This window comes from Lepidochelys olivacea (genome assembly GCF_965140295.1).
Source record: "Lepidochelys olivacea isolate rLepOli2 genome assembly, chromosome: 25".
NCBI lineage: Eukaryota > Metazoa > Chordata > Testudines > Cheloniidae > Lepidochelys > Lepidochelys olivacea.
Genome location: NC_140435.1, coordinates 4,532,674 through 4,551,039, shown reverse-complemented (window position 1 = coordinate 4,551,039; position 18,366 = coordinate 4,532,674). Strand labels below are relative to the sequence as shown.

Below are 18,366 nucleotides of genomic sequence, written 5' to 3'. Positions count from 1 at the left end.
TTGTCACGGAGTGTGGGGGAGTCCAGGCCCTGCACCCCTCTTCCTGGGATCCACTGAGACTCTCAGCCAGCCAGTAAAACAGAAGGTTTATTGGACAACAGGAACACAGTCCATAACAGAGCTTGTGGGTACAACCAGGACCCCTCAATCACGTCCTTCTGGGGGAGCAGGGAGCTTAGACCCCAGCCCTGGGGTTCCCTGTGTTCCTCTCCCCAGCCCCAAACTGCAAACTAAACCCACCCAGCAGGTTCCCTGCTGCAGTCTCCGTCCACATTCCTGGGCAGAGGTGTTACCTCCCCCTCCCCCTCCTGGCTCAGGTGACAGGCTCTCAGGTCTCCCATCCCCAGGGCACATTCCCAGGTCAACACTCCCCCCTCCCTGCTGAGTCACATAGTCACATCTCTCCCCCCTTCGAGACTGAACTGAGCGGGGTCACTGAGACCAGTGACCTGGGGAAGTTCGGGGCCCCCTCTCCGGGACAGCGCATCCGCTATCAGGTTGGCACTTCCCTTCATGTGGACCACGTCCATGTCGTAATCCTGCAGGAGCAGGCTCCATCTCAGGAGCTTGGCATTGGCTCCTTTCATCTGGTGCAGCCAGGTCAGGGGAGAGTGGTCGATGTAGACGGTGAAGTGTCGCCCGAAGAGATAGGGCTCTAGTTTCTTGAGGGCCCACACCATGGCCAGGCACTCCTTCTCGATGGCCGCGTAGTGTTGCTCCCGGGGTAGCAACTTCTTGCTCAGGTACACGATGGGGTGTCTCTCCCCCTTTTCATCCTCCTGCATTAACACTGCCCCCAGTCCCGTGTCGGAGGCGTCGGTGAACACCACAAAGGGCTTGTCAAAGTCTCGGTTTGCCAGGACTGGGCCACTGACCAGAGCCTCCTTCAGCGCCCGGAAAGCCTCCTGGCACTGCTCGGTCCAGACCACCTTGTCTGGCTTCCCCTTCTTGCATAGCTCAGTGATGGGGGTGGCTATGGCGCTAAAGTGGGGCACAAATCTTCGGTAGTATCCTGCCATCCCAATAAAGGCTTGGACCTGCTTTTTGGTGTGGGGAGCGGGCCAGTCTCTGATCACCTCCACCTTGGCTGGTTCCGGCTTTAGGCGGCCGCTCCCCACCCGATGGCCCAGGTAAGATACTTCCGCCATCCCCACCTTGCACTTCTCCGCTTTTACAGTCAGCCCAGCCCCCTGGAGTCGGTCCAGCACTTGTCTAACCTGGGACACGTGGTCCTCCCAGGTCTGGCTAAAGACACAGATGTCATCAATATACGCCACGGCAAAACTCTCCATCCGCCTCAGGAGCTGGTCCACCAGGCGCTGGAAGGTGGCCGGCGCTCCCTTGAGGCCGAAAGGCAGGGTCAGGAACTCATAGAGCCCCAGAGGGGTGATAAAGGCCGATTTCAGTCAGGCATCTGCATCCAGTGGCACTTGCCAGTAGCCCTTTGTAAGGTCCATGGTGGTAAGGTACTGAGCTCCTCCCAGCTTGTCTAGGAGCTCGTCCGGCCTGGGCATGGGGTAGGCATCAGATACAGTGATGGCATCGAGCTTCCGATAGTCCACACAGAACCGGACCGACCCGTCCTTTTTGGGGACCAGCACCACCGGCGAGGCCCAAGGGCTGGCAGATGGCTGGATCACCCCCAAAGCCAGCATGTCCCGGACCTCTCTTTCCAGGTCCTGAGCAGTTTTCCCTGTGACTCGGAAGGGGAAGCATCTTATCGGTGGGTGCGACCCGGTCTGCACCCGGTGGACAGTCAGATTAGTGCATCCAGGCTGGTTGGAAAACAGCTGTCGGTACGGATGCAGCACCCCCCTGACCTCAGCTTGCTGGGCAGGGGTTAGCTGATCCGAGAGGGGAATTGCTTCCGGGGGGGAACCAGCTCTGGTCCCAGGGAATAGATCTACTAAAGGGTCATCTCCCTGCTCTTCCCACTGTCCACACACGGCCAACACCACCTTCCCCCTGGCATAATATGGCTTCATCATATTCACATGGTACACCCGGCGGTGGTGCGCCCGGTTCGACAGCTCCACCACATAGTTTACCTCATTGAGCTGCTTGACGACCTTGAAAGGGCCCTCCCAGGCGGCCTGTAGTTTGTTCTTTCTCACTGGGATGAGAACCATCACCTGATCCCCGGTGGCGTAGGCACGGGCCCGCGCTGTGCGGTCATACCAGACCTTCTGCTTCCTCTGGGCTCTGGCCAGATTCTCCCTGGCCAGGCCCATGAGTTCAGCCAGTCTCTCTCGGAAGATCAGGACATACTCCACCACTGACTCTCCATCGGGAGTGGCCTTCCCCTCCCACTCGTCTCTCATCACGTCCAGGGGGCCCCTCACCCTCCTTCCATATAACAGTTCGAAAGGCGAAAATCCGGTAGACTCCTGGGGCACCTCCCTGTACGCGAACAGCAGGTGAGGTAAGTACTTGTCCCAATCCTGCGGGTGCTGATTCATAAAGGTTTTCAGCATCATCTTTAGCGTCCCGTTAAACCTCTCCACCAGCCCATTGGACTGGGGGTGATAAGCTGAGGCCCAGTTGTGCCGGACCCCACATTTCTCCCACAAGCACTGGAGCAGGGCCGACATGAAGTTGGAGCCTTGGTCTGTCAAGACTTCCTTGGGGAACCCCACTCGGCTGAAAATGGTCAGGAGCGCATCGGCCACGGTGTCGGCTTCAATGGAAGCTAAGGGCACTGCCTCGGGGTAGCGGGTGGCAAAATCTACCACCACCAGAATGTATTTCTTCCCCGACCGGGTCGTCTTGCTGAGAGGCCCCACGATGTCCATGGCCACCTTCTGGAAAGGCTCCTCTATGATGGGCAAAGGTCTCAAAGCCGCTTTCCCCTTGTCCCAGGCCGTCCCCACCCTCTGACAGGGGTCACAGGATCGGCAATACTGCCGGACCGTGGTAAAGACCCCGGGCCAGTAAAAGTTCTGTAGCAACCTCTGCCGGGTGCGCCAGATTCCCTGGTGCCCTGCGAGGGGGATGTCATGGGCCAGGTACAGGAGCTTGCGCCGATACTTCTGGGGGACCACCAGCTGCCTCCTGATCCCACAGGACTCCACTTCCCCTGGGGGAGCCCATTCTCGGTACAGGAACCCCTTCTCCCACAGGAACCTCTCCTGGCAGCCTCTCCTCATGGTCCGTACCACACCAAGGTCGGCCAGGTCCCTGAGCTTCCGCAAGGAGGGATCTTTCCTCAACTCGGCCTGGAACTCAGCGGCTGGGGAAGGGATGGGGCCCGGTTCCCCCTCAGTGGTCAGGTCTCAGGCCTCAGCCTCTCTGAGCCGTGCCCCTCGGCGCTCCCTCCCCACCAGGGTAGGGTCCTGCGCCTCTGGTGTGGTACCCTCCCCGAGGTCAGGACGCAGTGCCCCTCGCCGGCTCTGGCTACGGGTCACTACCAGGGCGGTCTGGGGCTTGCTTGGCCAGTCCTCTAGGTCTCCCCCCATCAAAACTTCAGTGGGCAAATGGTGGTGTACCCCCACATCCTTGGGGCCCTCCTTGGCCCCCCATTTCAGGTGTACCCTTGCCACGGGCACCTTAAATGGGGTCCCGCCCACCCCTGTCAGGGTCAGGTAGGTGTTGGGCACCACCCGATCTGGGGCCACCACCTCAGGCCGGGTCAGCGTCACCTCCGCGCCCGTATCCCAGTATCCATTGACCTTCCTCCCATCCACCTCCAGGGGAACAAGGCACTTTCTCCGGAGGGACAGCCCCGCGCCCACCCTGTAAACCGAGCACCCTGAGTCCAGAGCCTCCAGCCCTCTGGCGGAGCTGGCCTGGGGTACTCTTCCCTCCTGAGCAGGTAGTAAACTGGTAGGCCCCCTTTCCTGGGTCGTCTGCCCCTCGTCCAGCTGGGTCCCTACCCAGTTAACCCTGGGTAGGTTGGGTCTGCTCAGTTTGTCCCTGAGCCCGGGGCACTGGGACCGTACGTGGCCTCTCTTGCCACAGTGATAGCAGCTCAGGTCACGTTGGTCCCCTCGAGCAGGTCGGAGGGGCCCGACGCCAGGCGTTCCCCTTTCAAGGGGGTTCTCCCTATTTCCCCGCTGGGAGGCCCCCTGGTGACTCTCTCTCTGCATCGGGGGGGGGGCCTGTTCTTTTGGGACTCCTCCCTGCTACCCCCTGACCGACTGTTCACAAACTCGTCGGCCAGCTGCCCTGCGTGCTGGGGGTTCTCGAGCTTTTTGTCCACCAACCACAGCCTCAGGTCGGAAGGGCACTGATCATACAGTTGCTCCAGTACGATTAGGTCAAGCAGGTCCTCTTTAGCTTGGGCCCCAGCTGTCCACTTGCGGGCATACCCCTGCATCCGGTTGACCAGTTGTAGGTAGGTGACCTCAGGCGTTTTACGCTGACTCCGGAACCTTCTCCGGTACATCTCGGGGGTCAGCCCAAACTCACGGAGCAGGGCCTGTTTGAACAGTTCATAGTCCCCTGCCTCCGGCCCTGTCATCCGGCTGTACACCTCCACGGCTTTGGGGTCCAGTAAGGGGGTGAGAAACTGGAGCCTGTCTGCAGGGTCAACCCTGTGCAGCTCACAGGCATTCTCAAAGGCCGTCAGGAAGCTATCTATGTCTTCCCCTTCCTTACGCTGGGCCAGGAAGCACTTATCAAAGTTCCTTGCAGTCTTGGGTCCCCCCTCACCCACCACAGCCGGGGCCCCACTGCTCCTCAGCCTGGCCAGCTCCAGTTCGTGCTGTCTTTGTTTCTCCTTCTCCTGACGTTCCCTCTCCTTCTCCTCCTGCTCATGTTGACGTTGTTTCTCCTCATGTTGACGTTGTTTTTCATGATCCTCCAGCTCCCTCATTTTCATTCTCCCTCTCCCATTCCAGCCGCCTCCGCTCCAGGGATGGGGAGCTCCGCCGGGAGGATCCCCTGCTGGCTGCTGGGGTCAGGGTGCCCTCGGTATTCGCTGGGCTTCCCCCAACCCCTCCCCCAGACATAGGTAGGAAGGGTCTCGGGATGTACTGGGCAGCAGTCTGACCCCTCCCAGCCCGGTCAGGCCCCAGGGCCCACGCTGCGTCCGCCGGGCGGCTTCCCTCAGAGACAGGGATCGGGTCATCCAAGCGATCCCTCTCCTCCAACTGGGCAATCAGCTGTTCCTTGGTGGACCTCCCGATGCGCAGCCCCCTCTGCCTGCACAGCTCCACCAGGTCGCTCTTAAGGCGTTTAGCGTACATCTCCCTGCTGGCCACTCGCAGGCCGGGCAGCTTCCCACGGTTTCCAGGAAAAACCCTTAGTGTGCCAGTCCTTCTTGAGGTCACCACCTCTTTGCCAGGGTCGAGCTGCGGACTCCTCCGCCCCTGGGACCGCTCGCTGCAATCCCCCGGGGGACCCTGTTACTGCAAAAGTCCTTCTCTCTGGTCACACATTCCCAGGGGTTAACCGCCCCCCGAAACCGTCTCTCTCTGAATCTTCAGCACGCCTGGTCCCCGTCAATTCCCCTTCGTTTTACTGTTCCCCAGTCACTTACTGCAGGAAGCGCCGTTCACGGGGTGCAGTAGATCCCACCGTTACCACCAGTTGTCACGGAGTGTGGGGGAGTCCAGGCCCTGCACCCCTCTTCCTGGGATCCACTGAGACTCTCAGCCAGCCAGTAAAACAGAAGGTTTATTGGACAACAGGAACACAGTCCACAACAGAGCTTGTGGGTACAACCAGGACCCCTCAATCATGTCCTTCTGGGGGAGCAGGGAGCTTAGACCCCAGCCCTGGGGTTCTCTGTGTTCCTCTCCCCAGCCCCAAACTGCAAACTAAACCCACCCAGCAGGTTCCCTGCTGCAGTCTCCGTCCACATTCCTGGGCAGAGGTGTTACCTCCCCCTCCCCCTCCCCCTCCTGGCTCAGGTGACAGGCTCTCAGGTCTCCCATCCCCAGGGCACATTCCCAGGTCAACACTCCCCCCTCCCTGCTGAGTCACATCGTCACACTAGTACAATGGGATCTTGATTGGGAACTTATAGTGCAACTGTAATGCTACTGATGGTGATTGGACAAAACTTTCTAATACAGTAGTAATAGAATCATATAAACATCATAGGAAAGCTGGATAAAAGGTGACAAGGGTTTCACTGGTAGATGCCTGTAGGTTTACAAAATAATTTAATAAACAAGTGATGATAAACTTGAACATTTTTAGAAAAGAGCCAATAAATAACAGGGCTATTATCAACTAATAAATGCCCAAAGAAACCATAGAGGAGCTGGTCTAAATGGTCCCATGTAGCATACAGTGGTCCAAATCCTTTGGTCAGTCCTAATTTTGCTAAGAAAGTGACCAGACTTCCGTAAGTCCTGTAGGTGCAGAATTCTATCATGTGACTTGCTAAAGAGAGTTTTTTTAGAAAGAAGTTAGTAGCCAACTCTGAACTGAGTTGTGAATTCTCTTAAGCTCAGCCTTGCAAAGTTCTATTTGTCCATTCTCTCACCCAAATAATTTTTGTTGACAAGCAAGTAAAATGTTTTCATTATTATTGTCATAGCACAAGTAGACAAGAAGGGTTTTTTGCAGGAGCTTAGATGTTCGTGATGGTTTTACAAGGCTTCCTTAGCAGTATCTTGAGTCTCGTTTTAAAGAGCTAAAAAGCAAGACACAGTCCTAAGGAAAGGATTCTTTCCTTCGCAGAAGCTGCCAGCCTTTTGTGGAGGACACACCATTGCTTATATTTTTAAGAAATTGTATTTTAGCTTCATTTCCTCATTTAAAAAGTCAACCCTGATTTTGTCTTTCCTGCAGGCAATGGAACTTCTTGTAGAAAAGGCTTTAAGTAGTGCAACAAGTCCGCTAAGTCCTGGAGATGCCATGCGCCGAGTTCTTGAATGTGTAGCCACGGGAACACTCTTGATGGGTCAGTTGTAAACTTATATCTGTAATGTCACTCCACAAAATCTTTGAAACAGTGGATTGGGCCATCTGTATTGTCATCCCGCAGTACATGCTGCATTTTGTGATCGTTTCCCACTGAACAGATGATAAAGTATGACTGTTGGAATAAACTGTCCACAGCACTGATTCTGGGACTCAGTTGTATGTGCCTTTTTGATTGATGGGAAGGAGTTGATTATTTTTTATTTTGAAGTGCTTAAAGAGATTCGGATAGTTTAGGCCGAACACTTGTGTGTGCATTAATAATATTGCTCTCATTAAAACTTTTAAGCAAGATTTTACAAAATATAAACCCCAAGCACTTTAGCATTCTGTGTCAGTCCCTGAGAATGCAGAAATGAAACTGACTAGTGAGGTTTCCTTGTTCAAGTTGAGTGAAGTGCAAAAAAAGTAACCCATCATCATAACTAGTGAAAAGCAATGTCAGTGATACTGTAACTATGATGAAGTGAGCTGTAGCTCATGAAAGCTTATGCTCAAATAAATTTGTTAGTCTCTAAGGTACCACAAGAACTCCTTTTCTTTTTGTAACTAACACTGTACGTTTGGAAATTATTTACATGTGATTTTTTTAAAAACATCTTTTTCTTAAACCCTGATCATAGTGAGTTTTAGAGTTGTGGTTTCTTCTTCCCCTTGCATTCAGATGGACCTGGGCTACAAGATCCCTGTGAGAAAGATGAAATGGATGCTCTAGAGACTATGACCAGTCAGGAACGAGAGGATATTACAGCCAGTGCACAGGTAGATAAGACAGTTATTTCTAATAGCACTGAGAAGGAAACTTCAGTAGAAGCATTCTGTAAAGAGAAGCATCTGGTATACATTGGTATTTGAGGTTACTGTATCCTTTCCAGTTAAGGTTTTGAAAACAGCTACAGCTCCCATGGTAAGGGACAACCTCTGGTTTGCAATTTTATGTGTTTGTGACCCCAAAAGCCATGTTAACAACTCTGTGACTCTGAAAGCTGCACCTAATTTACACGCTTCTTTAAAAATAAAGAAATAGATCAATGTGAAAAATACTTCATATTGAAGAGTAAACTTGCCTTTAAAGAGAGTTAAGTCAGTTTCAGTATTGCATTTGCCTCCAAGTCTCCCTACCCATTTTTTAGTTGTATTTTCCTATTTTCAAAACGGTTTTCTCTCCTGTGTGGCTTGGAGGGATTAAGGGGTAAATACATAAAAAAAACAAGGGGAAACTGACTATAGGGAAAACCAGTGAAATGGACTAGAAAATACAGAATTGTCAAAAAGTAAACGTAATGAAAAAATTACAATTTTTCTCTAATCTTGTTAGCCATCTTTATGGTTAGTGTAATGGTAACAGGTGAAGTAAAAAAACATCAAATGTAAGTCCATGTGTTCCTTAAGTTAATGCTTTAAAAATGTGCACAACCATATTTCTTTATAATACTATTAATTTTCTTAATGAACAGTGTGGTGATAGTTCTTTACATCCACCAGCCTCAAAAGCTGCCAGTTTAATCAGATTTTATGTGAAGAGGCAAGCTGTGGGCTGCATTTTCTGCTCTCAATATCTAAAATCTGCTCCTGTTGGCCACGTCAGCAATGGTATGAGTATCAGTCAAAAATTGTTAGGATGTTGGCAGGCAATGTAATGCAATTTTAAAATTAAAAAAATCATCTTGCAAGCCAGCCACTACATGGTAGAAAAAATTAAAAATGCTTTTAGTGTATGTAATCTTGCCTGACATCTCCAGAGCAGTAGGCTGAAGTCAGATATTTGGCTTAGGAATTCACACTGATCTCTGCTTCTGAGCTAAGTATTGCCTGTGTGTAGAACAACCCTGGTAGGCTTACCAGTTAAATATTGAATTTTCACCTTTCTGGCTTGTATTAAACTCAAGACTTTAGATTAGATATTACTATGTGGCCTCTGTATAGCATTTTCTACTTAGACCCCAGTGAATAATGAGAGTACCTAACAGAGATGTCTAGGGAGGGAGTTAGACTAAAGGGTCGAGGGAGTTAGAATCACTTCTGTTGGTATAGCAGGCAGGAGATCATTCTAGGATGGATCAATGTGGGATGTGAGAAGACTGCTACTATTTGTACTCTGTTTCTTCTGCCAAACAAAGAACAGTGGTTTCTAGCTCTTTGTGGGGCTTTGGGAACAGTCTTTTTAAGAGCTAGAAACTATTGTAAAGATTGCCATTGACTTCAGCAGGTTTTGGATCAGGACAAAAAATGTGAGGCCAGATTTTTCAGAGGAACTGACTAGCTCAGCTTTCCCGGATTTTAATTGAACGTATGAGCTCTCAGCAGCTGTGCAGTAAGGTCCTTTGTACTTTGTATCTGTACTTGGTATTTAGAACATGTTGTTGTTGTTGTTAGCTTTAAACTCCAGCCTGCAGTGTGTGACTATAAAGGCTGCTGTACGCAGAAGATACCATAGGCTATGTGGTATCAGCTGTGTCATGCCTACTACTGTCCTGTCAATGGTACCATCCTTAATGTTTCTTCTGCTTCCTCCTCTAGCATGCTTTAAGGATGCTAGCTTTCAGGCAGATACACAAAGTACTTGGAATGGACCCTTTGCCACCTCCTAAAAATAGACTTAATGCACGCAACAGAAAAAGGAGACGAGACACCAGTGAGACAGCTGAGGGCGAGGGCGACGGGAAGAAGCACAAAAAAGAGGAAGATGATGATGCCTAACCACTGTTGTAGCATTTGCTGAGATAATGTTCACATGACTTTAATTTTTTATATATAAATATGAGTTGCTGTTTAGTCTGACATTTGGCAATTTTAGTGTTTTTTCCCTTGAAATAACGTACTGTAGATTTGTTTTAAATTGTGCTTAAATCATTACATAAATTGCATCATTCCGTAAGAGTAAAGTTGATTATGGCAACAGTCCCTCTCCCTCTATTACGTCCCCTTCCTGTGCGCCCATCCCCCCGTCCTCCCCCCAGAAGAAACCCTCCCCACAGCAACATAGATAGATTGAGGCAGGCACTTTTTTTAAACTCTGGTATTTCTCTTAAGCTTTAAATATGTCCCATGACATGTAAAGGAAAACACACATTTATTGGGTTTGTATCTTTAAAAAGTGTGTCCGTGTTCACTTTAGCTGTCCAGCCTGAAATGGGAGGCAGTTTCTAGCTGGATCTGGAGTGTCTGTCTGAAATTGACCAGTTTGATTTGATTTTTTTTTTTTTTCTTTTGGAAGGGGATCTTGCACTTTGTGCGCTCCCACTTTGGGGCAGTGAAGTGGGTGCTGCATTGTAAAGAGGTACATAAGCTGCTTGCTCAGAGCCATTTTTGGCAAATCAGCCAACTTATAAATGACAGTTGGCAGTAGAAATGACAGAGTCTGCAATGTTTAATTCCCTTGGATTTATAGTTCTCCATTAGACACCTCACAGTGTAGTTAAAAACACCCCTGTAAAACATGCTGTCTAAAAAAGAGGGGGAAAAACTGGAACGGTTTCTCCTGTTTGGTATTGTAGTTTGCAACTTTGCATAGTTTTTCTCTTCCGGGAAAGCAAAAAATATGTGCCCGTCGAGGTGACACTATGAGTAGGGGGTAAGTGCTACTCTGAACAGTCTGAAGTGGTGGTGCTAAGAATAGGGCCAGCGTGCTAACTTTCTAATACCTGTTACATGACAGTATACTCACTAACCACAGAGATTCTCTGCATACCAATGAGTGCCTTCCAAAGAGAGGTGGCCAGGACCCACACAGGGAAAAGCTGCTGCCTTTTTTTTTTTTTTTAATCTGCACAGTTTAACATTTAGTCCATTTTTAAAGCCAGGCATTTCTCAGCAGCACCTCTCGGAAATAGAAAATTTCAGGCTTTGATAGCCCTGTTTGTTTGGATTACCATTCCGTAAAATCTTCTGATGCTGAGCAAAGGAAGGGTGTCCTAGCTGCACTGACAGAAACGGGGGTGAAGGGCTTGATCTCAGCACTTAGTGTATAGCCAGCAAGCCCATCTGGGAAAGCTGATAGCCTAGCATTGGGCAGCCAGTAGTGATTGGATCAACCTGTTTCTATGTGGAGGGTTTCTCAATTGGTTGCCCAATGGCATTTTTTTTCTTTTAAAGAACTTTTATTTTGACAACGTTGTGTTCTAGGGTCACTTGACACAGTTCATTTGGTTATTTTATGTGTGTTTAAAGGACGGCCTGTAACGTGGCTTTAATATTTGAATGTCTTTGTAGTGCTACCTGGAAAAAAGGAGAAAAATGAAAAAAATAAAATAAAGGAGTTATGCTTCCATTTACTATCTAATGTCTAGTATTTAACCAATGAATCCCACTAGCACAGTGGTCCCCAAACTTTTCAGGGTGGCACCCCCCTTACCCCATCAACCTTCCATAGCTCCCAGCGTGGGGGTGGGAAGGACAGATAAAGGGGCCACAGGTAGGGGTATATCTAGGCAGGGAGTGGGGCCAGGAACAGAGCCATGGCGAGGGGCCGAGGCTGAGGGCAGGGGTGAAGCCACAGCCTAGGCCATGGTGGGGGCCTGCAGCTGAGCCCACGGCCCCATGCAGTTCCACTCTTGTCCCCAAACTTGGCCCTGGGTCGGGAGCAGAGCTGCGGTGGGGGCCAGCAACTGGGGGTGGGGTTGAGCCGGGTGGCACGCACTCCCTCCCTAGGGAGGCTGGCCCAGGCCCCGCCGCAGCCTCCCAAAATGTTCCAGCGCCCCCCACAATTTGGGGGACTCTGGACTAGCAAGTGATCACAAGTCAGGTAGCTGATTGAATGGATGGTGATTATCCTAAACTCTCAGCACTTCAACTTCACACCCAGATCCTCATTTAAACCTTTTTTTATAAACTCCATTAATACTTTGGTTTGGGTTTTCTAACGTTATTCAGCATTTTTAATCTCAACAGCAAATTCTTGGATTATCTTTTTAACGAAAAATACTTGTTCTATTCACCATTAAATAGAACTCAGCCGTGCTTCCCGTTCCGAGCACATTAAATTGCTTTTCTCCTTGAACCCCTGGGGAGAAGACCAAAACCCTTTTGTATCTGTATCTCAAATTGGAGTGAATTTCTTCCCAAGAAAAGGGGTCAATTGGAACTGTAAACAAAGATTTAGGTTTATATTTGTGAAAATGGATGGATTGGCTGCAGTTGAGGATGAATTCTTTAGGACAGCAATTCTCAGCTCAGGTCCTGAGCACCAAGAAATCACAAACAAGACAGTATGGTGAGCTGAGAGTCTTGAGAGGACTAGAATTATTGCATTGCATGCCAAGGTGCTACAGAAATGCTCTATGGAGGTTATAAGGCAGTTCAGGGAACAGTAACGAATATAGAAAAATTTCTCTCTGTGCATAGACGTTCTGTGGCCTGGTTGGGGCTCTTTGAGTTACATTTGCATTCTCCTCTTCAGGCAGTTGTGACCCATCAGCGTTGTTTTGCTAGCGGATTGGCATATCCTATGAAAGCTGAAGGTTTCCTTTGGTAACCTCCTAGCTCAGGGCATGGTGTTAGTGAGGAAATGATATTTTGCAAATTAGTTCGTGTTTATATGCTGGCTTAAGATAAGAGTGTAGGGAGAAGCAGGAGAAGAGCTTCAAATTCTAAACACTGAAAGCAGATCAATGTGATCCAAGATGGTCAGCAGGTATGACACATCGTCTGAGACAGCACCACACCCTAAAACTAGTGTGTCCTGAGAAACTAGCCCTTGCTAATTTAGAGCTTATATATGCCATTTTTAGCTTATATTTGATTCAAGGCCTTCTCAGTTTACGGAAGAAGATTTCACTGGCACTGTTGAAATCCACATTAGGTTATTATTTAGATTGCATTAAATGAACTTCTTTGCGTTCTATGTACAATCCTGAGAGTTGTGCCAGGTAGCAGAATATTCCAGAATGATTAATGTACAATAATGTGGGTTTTGTTTTTAAGTTATTCCTTATTTCCCATAAATTGGCTGTTGTTTTTTCCATAGATGATGCTGATCCTGTGTTCTGAAGATTCTCCCGTGCACCCCTGCCTTGGAAAATGGAAAAATAAAAGCTTGAAACTCTCCAAAGTTTCAAATAAGAATGTAATGCTGTTCTGTAAATGGGTGCTGCACAGAACCATTTTTGGGTACAGTGATACGTCCTTTTCTGAGTTTTATCTTTTTGATCTTTTCAAAATAAATATATTTAAAAGGACAGATAAGAACTTTTTGTGCAGGTTGCTAAATAAATGCATTGTTTTTTTAACCAAAGCTGTGCTGCTTGCCTCAGATTTGCAGTGTGGGTAGCAACTAATGTGCACTCGCTCATTTGTACTGCAGAATCTCCGTAACTTGTCAGTAAAACCCTGATTCCGCCGTGTGTTGTCTTCCATCATGTTGTGAGCACTGTCTGTTCCTACTGCCATCAGTGGGAGTTGAGGGTGTGCATGACCCCTTGTCTGGATCAGCCCCTAAAAGAGGACATGACAGTTTATCATCCAGTTTGAAATAATAATAAAAGAGAATAGGAAGTAAAAGCCACGAGTGTGGATACAGCGATCCCAAACTTGAAAATCAAGTTGCCGGAGCCATAAAGCAGAAAGGAGCATAACTGCAGTGATCCCATCACAATTTGAGGTAGTGAGCTCACATGGCGACAAGGAAGGCGGGGAACAAGTACGGAGCTAGCAGCAGAACCTGAAAAGGCAAATACCAGTTCCAGCACATCCTCGTGAAAGTGCTTTTGGATTCGGGGGGTAAGGCGAAGCGATCACAACACATGCAAACTCAATATTATGGTGGTGAAGGCAAGATATGTACCTAAAGCTAACAGCTGCCAAACAAACTGCTCCTGGAGATGATAAACTGCCTGGCAGCCTTCCAAACCTCTCTCGCAGTTGTCACTTGAGTGTGGGGAGGTTTCCGCGATCCCATGCAAGCCTCACTTTTTCATTGGAGTATAAATTCACCTGAAAATATGTGCTTTAAGACATCTACAATAGGCTTATTTCTCTCAAAAATTTCCTTCCGTTGCGATGATATTTCACTTCTCCAGTGCTAACACGTGTGGGACACTCGCATAGCTCCGATGCATACCAGCATTTTAAGCCCCGTGTCTCTCAGATCTGCTCTGAGTGAAGAGTTGAGGGAGTGTGGTCCATAAAACTCCAGCCGCTGCCTGGAGACTTGTCCATGCTAATGTTTGTGTAGCTACAAACGTCACTGAAGCCGAATTGGTGGCAACATTGGTAGGAAATTTTTAGTTTAAAAAACAAAACAAACCCCCCCCCCCTCAAGTTTAGATACCTTATTTTAAGTTTCCTGGGGTTTTTTCATTGTGTCCCTCAATTTGATTTTTGTCCAACGTTTGGGTCTAGTTAGTTCCAAAAGAGAAATGATTACAGCTTGTGAAACAAGGAATCTGCTCCTCTAGAGGGGATAGGGGGGATCGTAGTCACCTGCCTAACTGACCTGGCCCCGTTGCTACTTGAGAACACACAAACTTGCAGAGTCTCCTGAGGAAGTGCCCCATGTTTAAAGTCTTTGTGACTGTTGTCAAGTTGTGGGCTTGGATTCCTATCTGGTTTCAGGAGTTCTGACGTTTTGAGTACAGTTTAAGTCAGGTGCGTGGGCAGAGGGACTGTGTGGACTTGGCTGATGTTGATCAAAAGTCAAATGGCTGAGAGCCAAGTCACCGTTTTGGAACGAGAGCATCTCCTTGGTACAGAAACCTTATGGGTATTTAACAATATAATCAGGTTGAGACATCCTTTGGGCATGTCTTGCCGCACTCCACCCGTCATCACATTTTCCTTCCACAGTTCCTTGCAGGGCTCTGAGTCTTTGCTTCCCATTGTAGCTCTCCTTCTGTGGTCCCACTGAGAATTCCTTATTCATGAATGCTCTGCTGCTGCCAGAATCTCCTCTTCTGCTCTAAGGGCTTGTCTACGCTACGAGTTAAGTAGACATAAGGCAGCTTACGTCGACCTACCAGTAGAGGTGTACACGCTGCAATGTTCCTCCCGCCAGTTTAACTCTCCTGCCACACCGACATATGAAAACCACCTCAATGAGAGGCATAGCTGTTAGGGTGACATAGAGTAATGCAGTGTTGATGTAAACATGGCATTGCTTATGTTGTCCTAAGTGGTCTCCAGGAGGTGTCCCACAATGCCCAGCATGACTGCTCTGGTCACCGGTTTGAACTCTGCTGCCCTGCAGCCACGTACACAGGCATGTGCCCCTTCCCTTTTAAAGCCCTGGAAGTTTTTGAAATTGATCTTCCAGTTTGCTCGGCATGGAGAGCTCACATAGAACCTGTCAAACTGACCATGCTGGCTTCCCGCAGCAAACACTCCCCTGCCTGGAGTACACAGGACAGGGTGGATCTGCTGGTCTGTGGGGAGAGGAGGCTGTGCAGTCACCACTCCGCTCTAGCCGCAGGAACTTGGATGCCTATGGGGAAATTTGATAGTGGCATGGAGGAGAAGGGATAAAATAGGGACACGCAGTAGTGCTGGGCAAAAAATCAAGGAGCTGAGGCAGGCATCCCAGAAGGCAAGGGAGGCCAATAGTTGCTCTGATGCAGCACCAAACGTATGCAGTTTCTACAAGGAGATGCGTGTCATCCGTGGGGGCAGCCCCACCTCCACTGCCAAGAGCCCTGTGGATACTTTGGAGGGCTTGAGACAGTGGCCGGTGCTGTGAACCTCAAGGACAGCGTAGTGCATGAGGAGTGGAGTCAGAGGAAGATAGGGGACAGGGACATCCAGCAGTGTGGCAAGTCGGGCCTTTTTTTTTTTTTTTTTTTAACTCCAGAGGGGTCTAGCCAGTCCCAGCACTCCAGTTCTGACATGCCTGATGTAGGAGAGAGAAACTCCAGAAATTACTTCTCGTGCTTCAATATTGCAGGGAGACGTGGCAATGTTCTGCTTTTTAATTGGGGTAGAAGAGGGATTGAAAAAACCGGTACAGTTTATATGTTTCTCATTCCTCTCTGCATCTAGACGCAGAGGAGTCCCTGTGGAAAAAGTTTGTTTATGCACACTGGGATATCCCGGGAATCCTCCATAGAGATCTCTAGGAAACTTCCCTGGAGGTAATCAGCAATCCTCTGCCCAAGGTTTCTTGGGAGGGCTGCCCTGTTTCTTCCACCGTGGTAAGAAACTTTCCTGCACAAATTGGCAATTACTTCTGCAGGCACCATAGCAGCATATAGGGGACCCAGTCTGCAGCCATACGCCTGCAGGAGCCACACCCTTGCATCCTCAGTTACCCTCAGGAGTGAGATATCAGCTGTTATTACCCCCCACCTGTGAAAACGGTGCCAGTATTCAGAACAGTAGCCCTACATGTTTGCAGTGATACCCCACTGAACCCGACCCACCCCCCTCCCCCATACTACGGTGCAAGAAAACAGTGCCTGGTTCAATACATTACAGAAACACACATTACTGTGGCTCATTGTCAAAATTCTCCTTTAAAGCCTCCCTGATCTGAATAGCTCCTGTTGAGCTCCTCCAACAGCCCTAGTATCTAGCTGTTCAAAAGCAGCAGCCAGTCAATCCACCTCAATGCTCCACCCCTGGGAAACTTCTCCCATTTAGCATCACAAATGTTATGCAGAGCACAGCAGGCTGCTATGACCATGGGAATATTTTCCTCACTGAGGTCTAATCTGCCAAAGAGGCAGCACAAATGTCCCCTTTAAGAAGCCAAAGGCAGCTTCAACAGTCATTCTGCACCTGTTGAGCCTGTTGTTGACGTGCTCCTTACTGCATTCAAGGTTGCCAGTGTATGACTTCATGAGCCAAGGGAGCAAGGGATAGGCTGGGTCTTCCAAGGTCACTACTGCATTTCTACATCCCCATGGAAATTTTCTGGTCAGGAAAAAAAGTCCCTGTTTGCAGCTTTCTGTACAGGCCAGTGTTCCTCAAGATGAGAGTGTCCTGCACCTTCTCTGACCAGCCTGTGTTGATGTCCATGAAATGACCCCAGTGATCTACCAGTGTGTGCAATACCATGGAAAAGTAGCCCTTTCTGCTGATGTACTCCTTCACAAGATGGTCTGGGGCCAAAATGGGGATATGTGTGCCATCTATCGCCCTGCTGCAGTTAGGGAATCCCACTGCCACAAAACCATCCACTATTTCAAGCACATTGCCTGCCGTCACAGGCCTTCCTAGCAGAAGGCGATTAATGCCCCTGCACACTTGCATAACTGCAACCCTCATGGTGGACATCCCCACTCCAAACTGATTCACAACTGATCGGTAGCAGGCTGGCATTGTCCACTTCTACCCAGTGATCACCACTCGCTTCTCCACAACTAGGGCAGCTCTTATTTTAGCGTCCTTGCACCAGAGGGCGGGGCAAGCGCCACACACAGTTCCAGGAAGGTGGCTTTGCAGATCCGAAAGTTCTGCAGTCACTGCTCGTCATCCCAGACCTGCATCACGATGTGATCCCACCACTCAATACCGGAAACCTACTGACCGCTATTCCTACCTGCATGCCTCCAGCTTTCACCCTGACCACGCCACACGGTCCATCGTCTACGGCCAAGCTCTGCGATACAACCGCATTTGCTCCAACCCCTCAGACAGAGACAAACACCTACAAGATCTCTGTCAAGCTTTCTTACAACTACAATACCCACCTGCTGAAGTGAAGAAACAGATTGATAGAGCCAGAAGAGTTCCCAGAAGTCACCTACTACAGGACAGACCCAACAAAGAAAATAACAGAATGCCACTAACCGTCACCTTCAGCCCCCAACTAAAACCTCTCCAACGCATCATCAAGGATCTACAACCTATCCTGAAGGATGACCCAACACTCTTACAAATCTTGGGAGACAGGCCAGTCCTTGCCTACAGACAGCCCCCCAACCTGAAGCAAATACTCACCAGCAACCACACACCACACAGCAGAACCACTAACCCAGGAACTTATCCTTGCAACAAAGCCCGTTGCCAACTGTGCCCATATATCTATTCAGGGGACACCATCACAGGTCCTAATAACATCAGCCACACTATCAGAGGCTCATTCACCTGCACATCTACCAATGTGATACATGCCACCAGGTGCCAGCAATGTCCTCTGCCATTTACATTGGGCAAACTGGACAGTCTCTACGTAAAAGAATAAATGGACACAAATCAGACGTCAAGAATTATAACATTCATAAACCAGTCGGAGAACACTTCAATCTCTCTGGTCACTCGATTTCTGATCTCAAAGTGAGTATCCTTCAACAAAAAAACTTTGAAAACAGACACCAACGAGAGACTGCTGAATTGGAATTAATTTGCAAATTGGATACAATTAACTTAGGCTTGAATAGAGACTGGGAGTGGTTGAGTCATTATACTAAGTGAAACTATTTCCCCTTGTTTATTCCTCCCCCCCCCCCCCCAGACGTTCTTGTTAACTCCTGGAAATGTGCTGGAAATGGCCCACCTTGATTATCACTTCAAAAGGTTTTCTCTCCCCCCACCCCACTCTCCTGCTGGTAATAGCTCATCTTA

At 49.0% G+C, this 18,366-nt stretch overlaps 1 protein-coding gene across 2 annotated transcripts in view; it reads left to right on the top strand.

Moving 5' to 3' along the window:
* LOC311512911 (zinc finger RNA-binding protein-like) overlaps nucleotides 1–13,156 on the top strand; it is a 94,150-nt gene extending 80,994 nt beyond the window's left edge. The window contains exons 17-19 of one of the 2 annotated variants that reach the window (XM_084614340.1): nucleotides 6,742–6,853; nucleotides 7,538–7,635; nucleotides 12,839–13,156. In XM_084614340.1, the coding sequence (XP_084470466.1) occupies nucleotides 6,742–6,853; nucleotides 7,538–7,635; nucleotides 12,839–13,141 (513 nt within the window). In that variant the 3' untranslated portion in view covers nucleotides 13,142–13,156. The other variant, XM_084614341.1, reaches the window with a different exon arrangement.
* The last annotated feature ends 5,210 nt before the right edge of the window (nucleotides 13,157–18,366 follow it).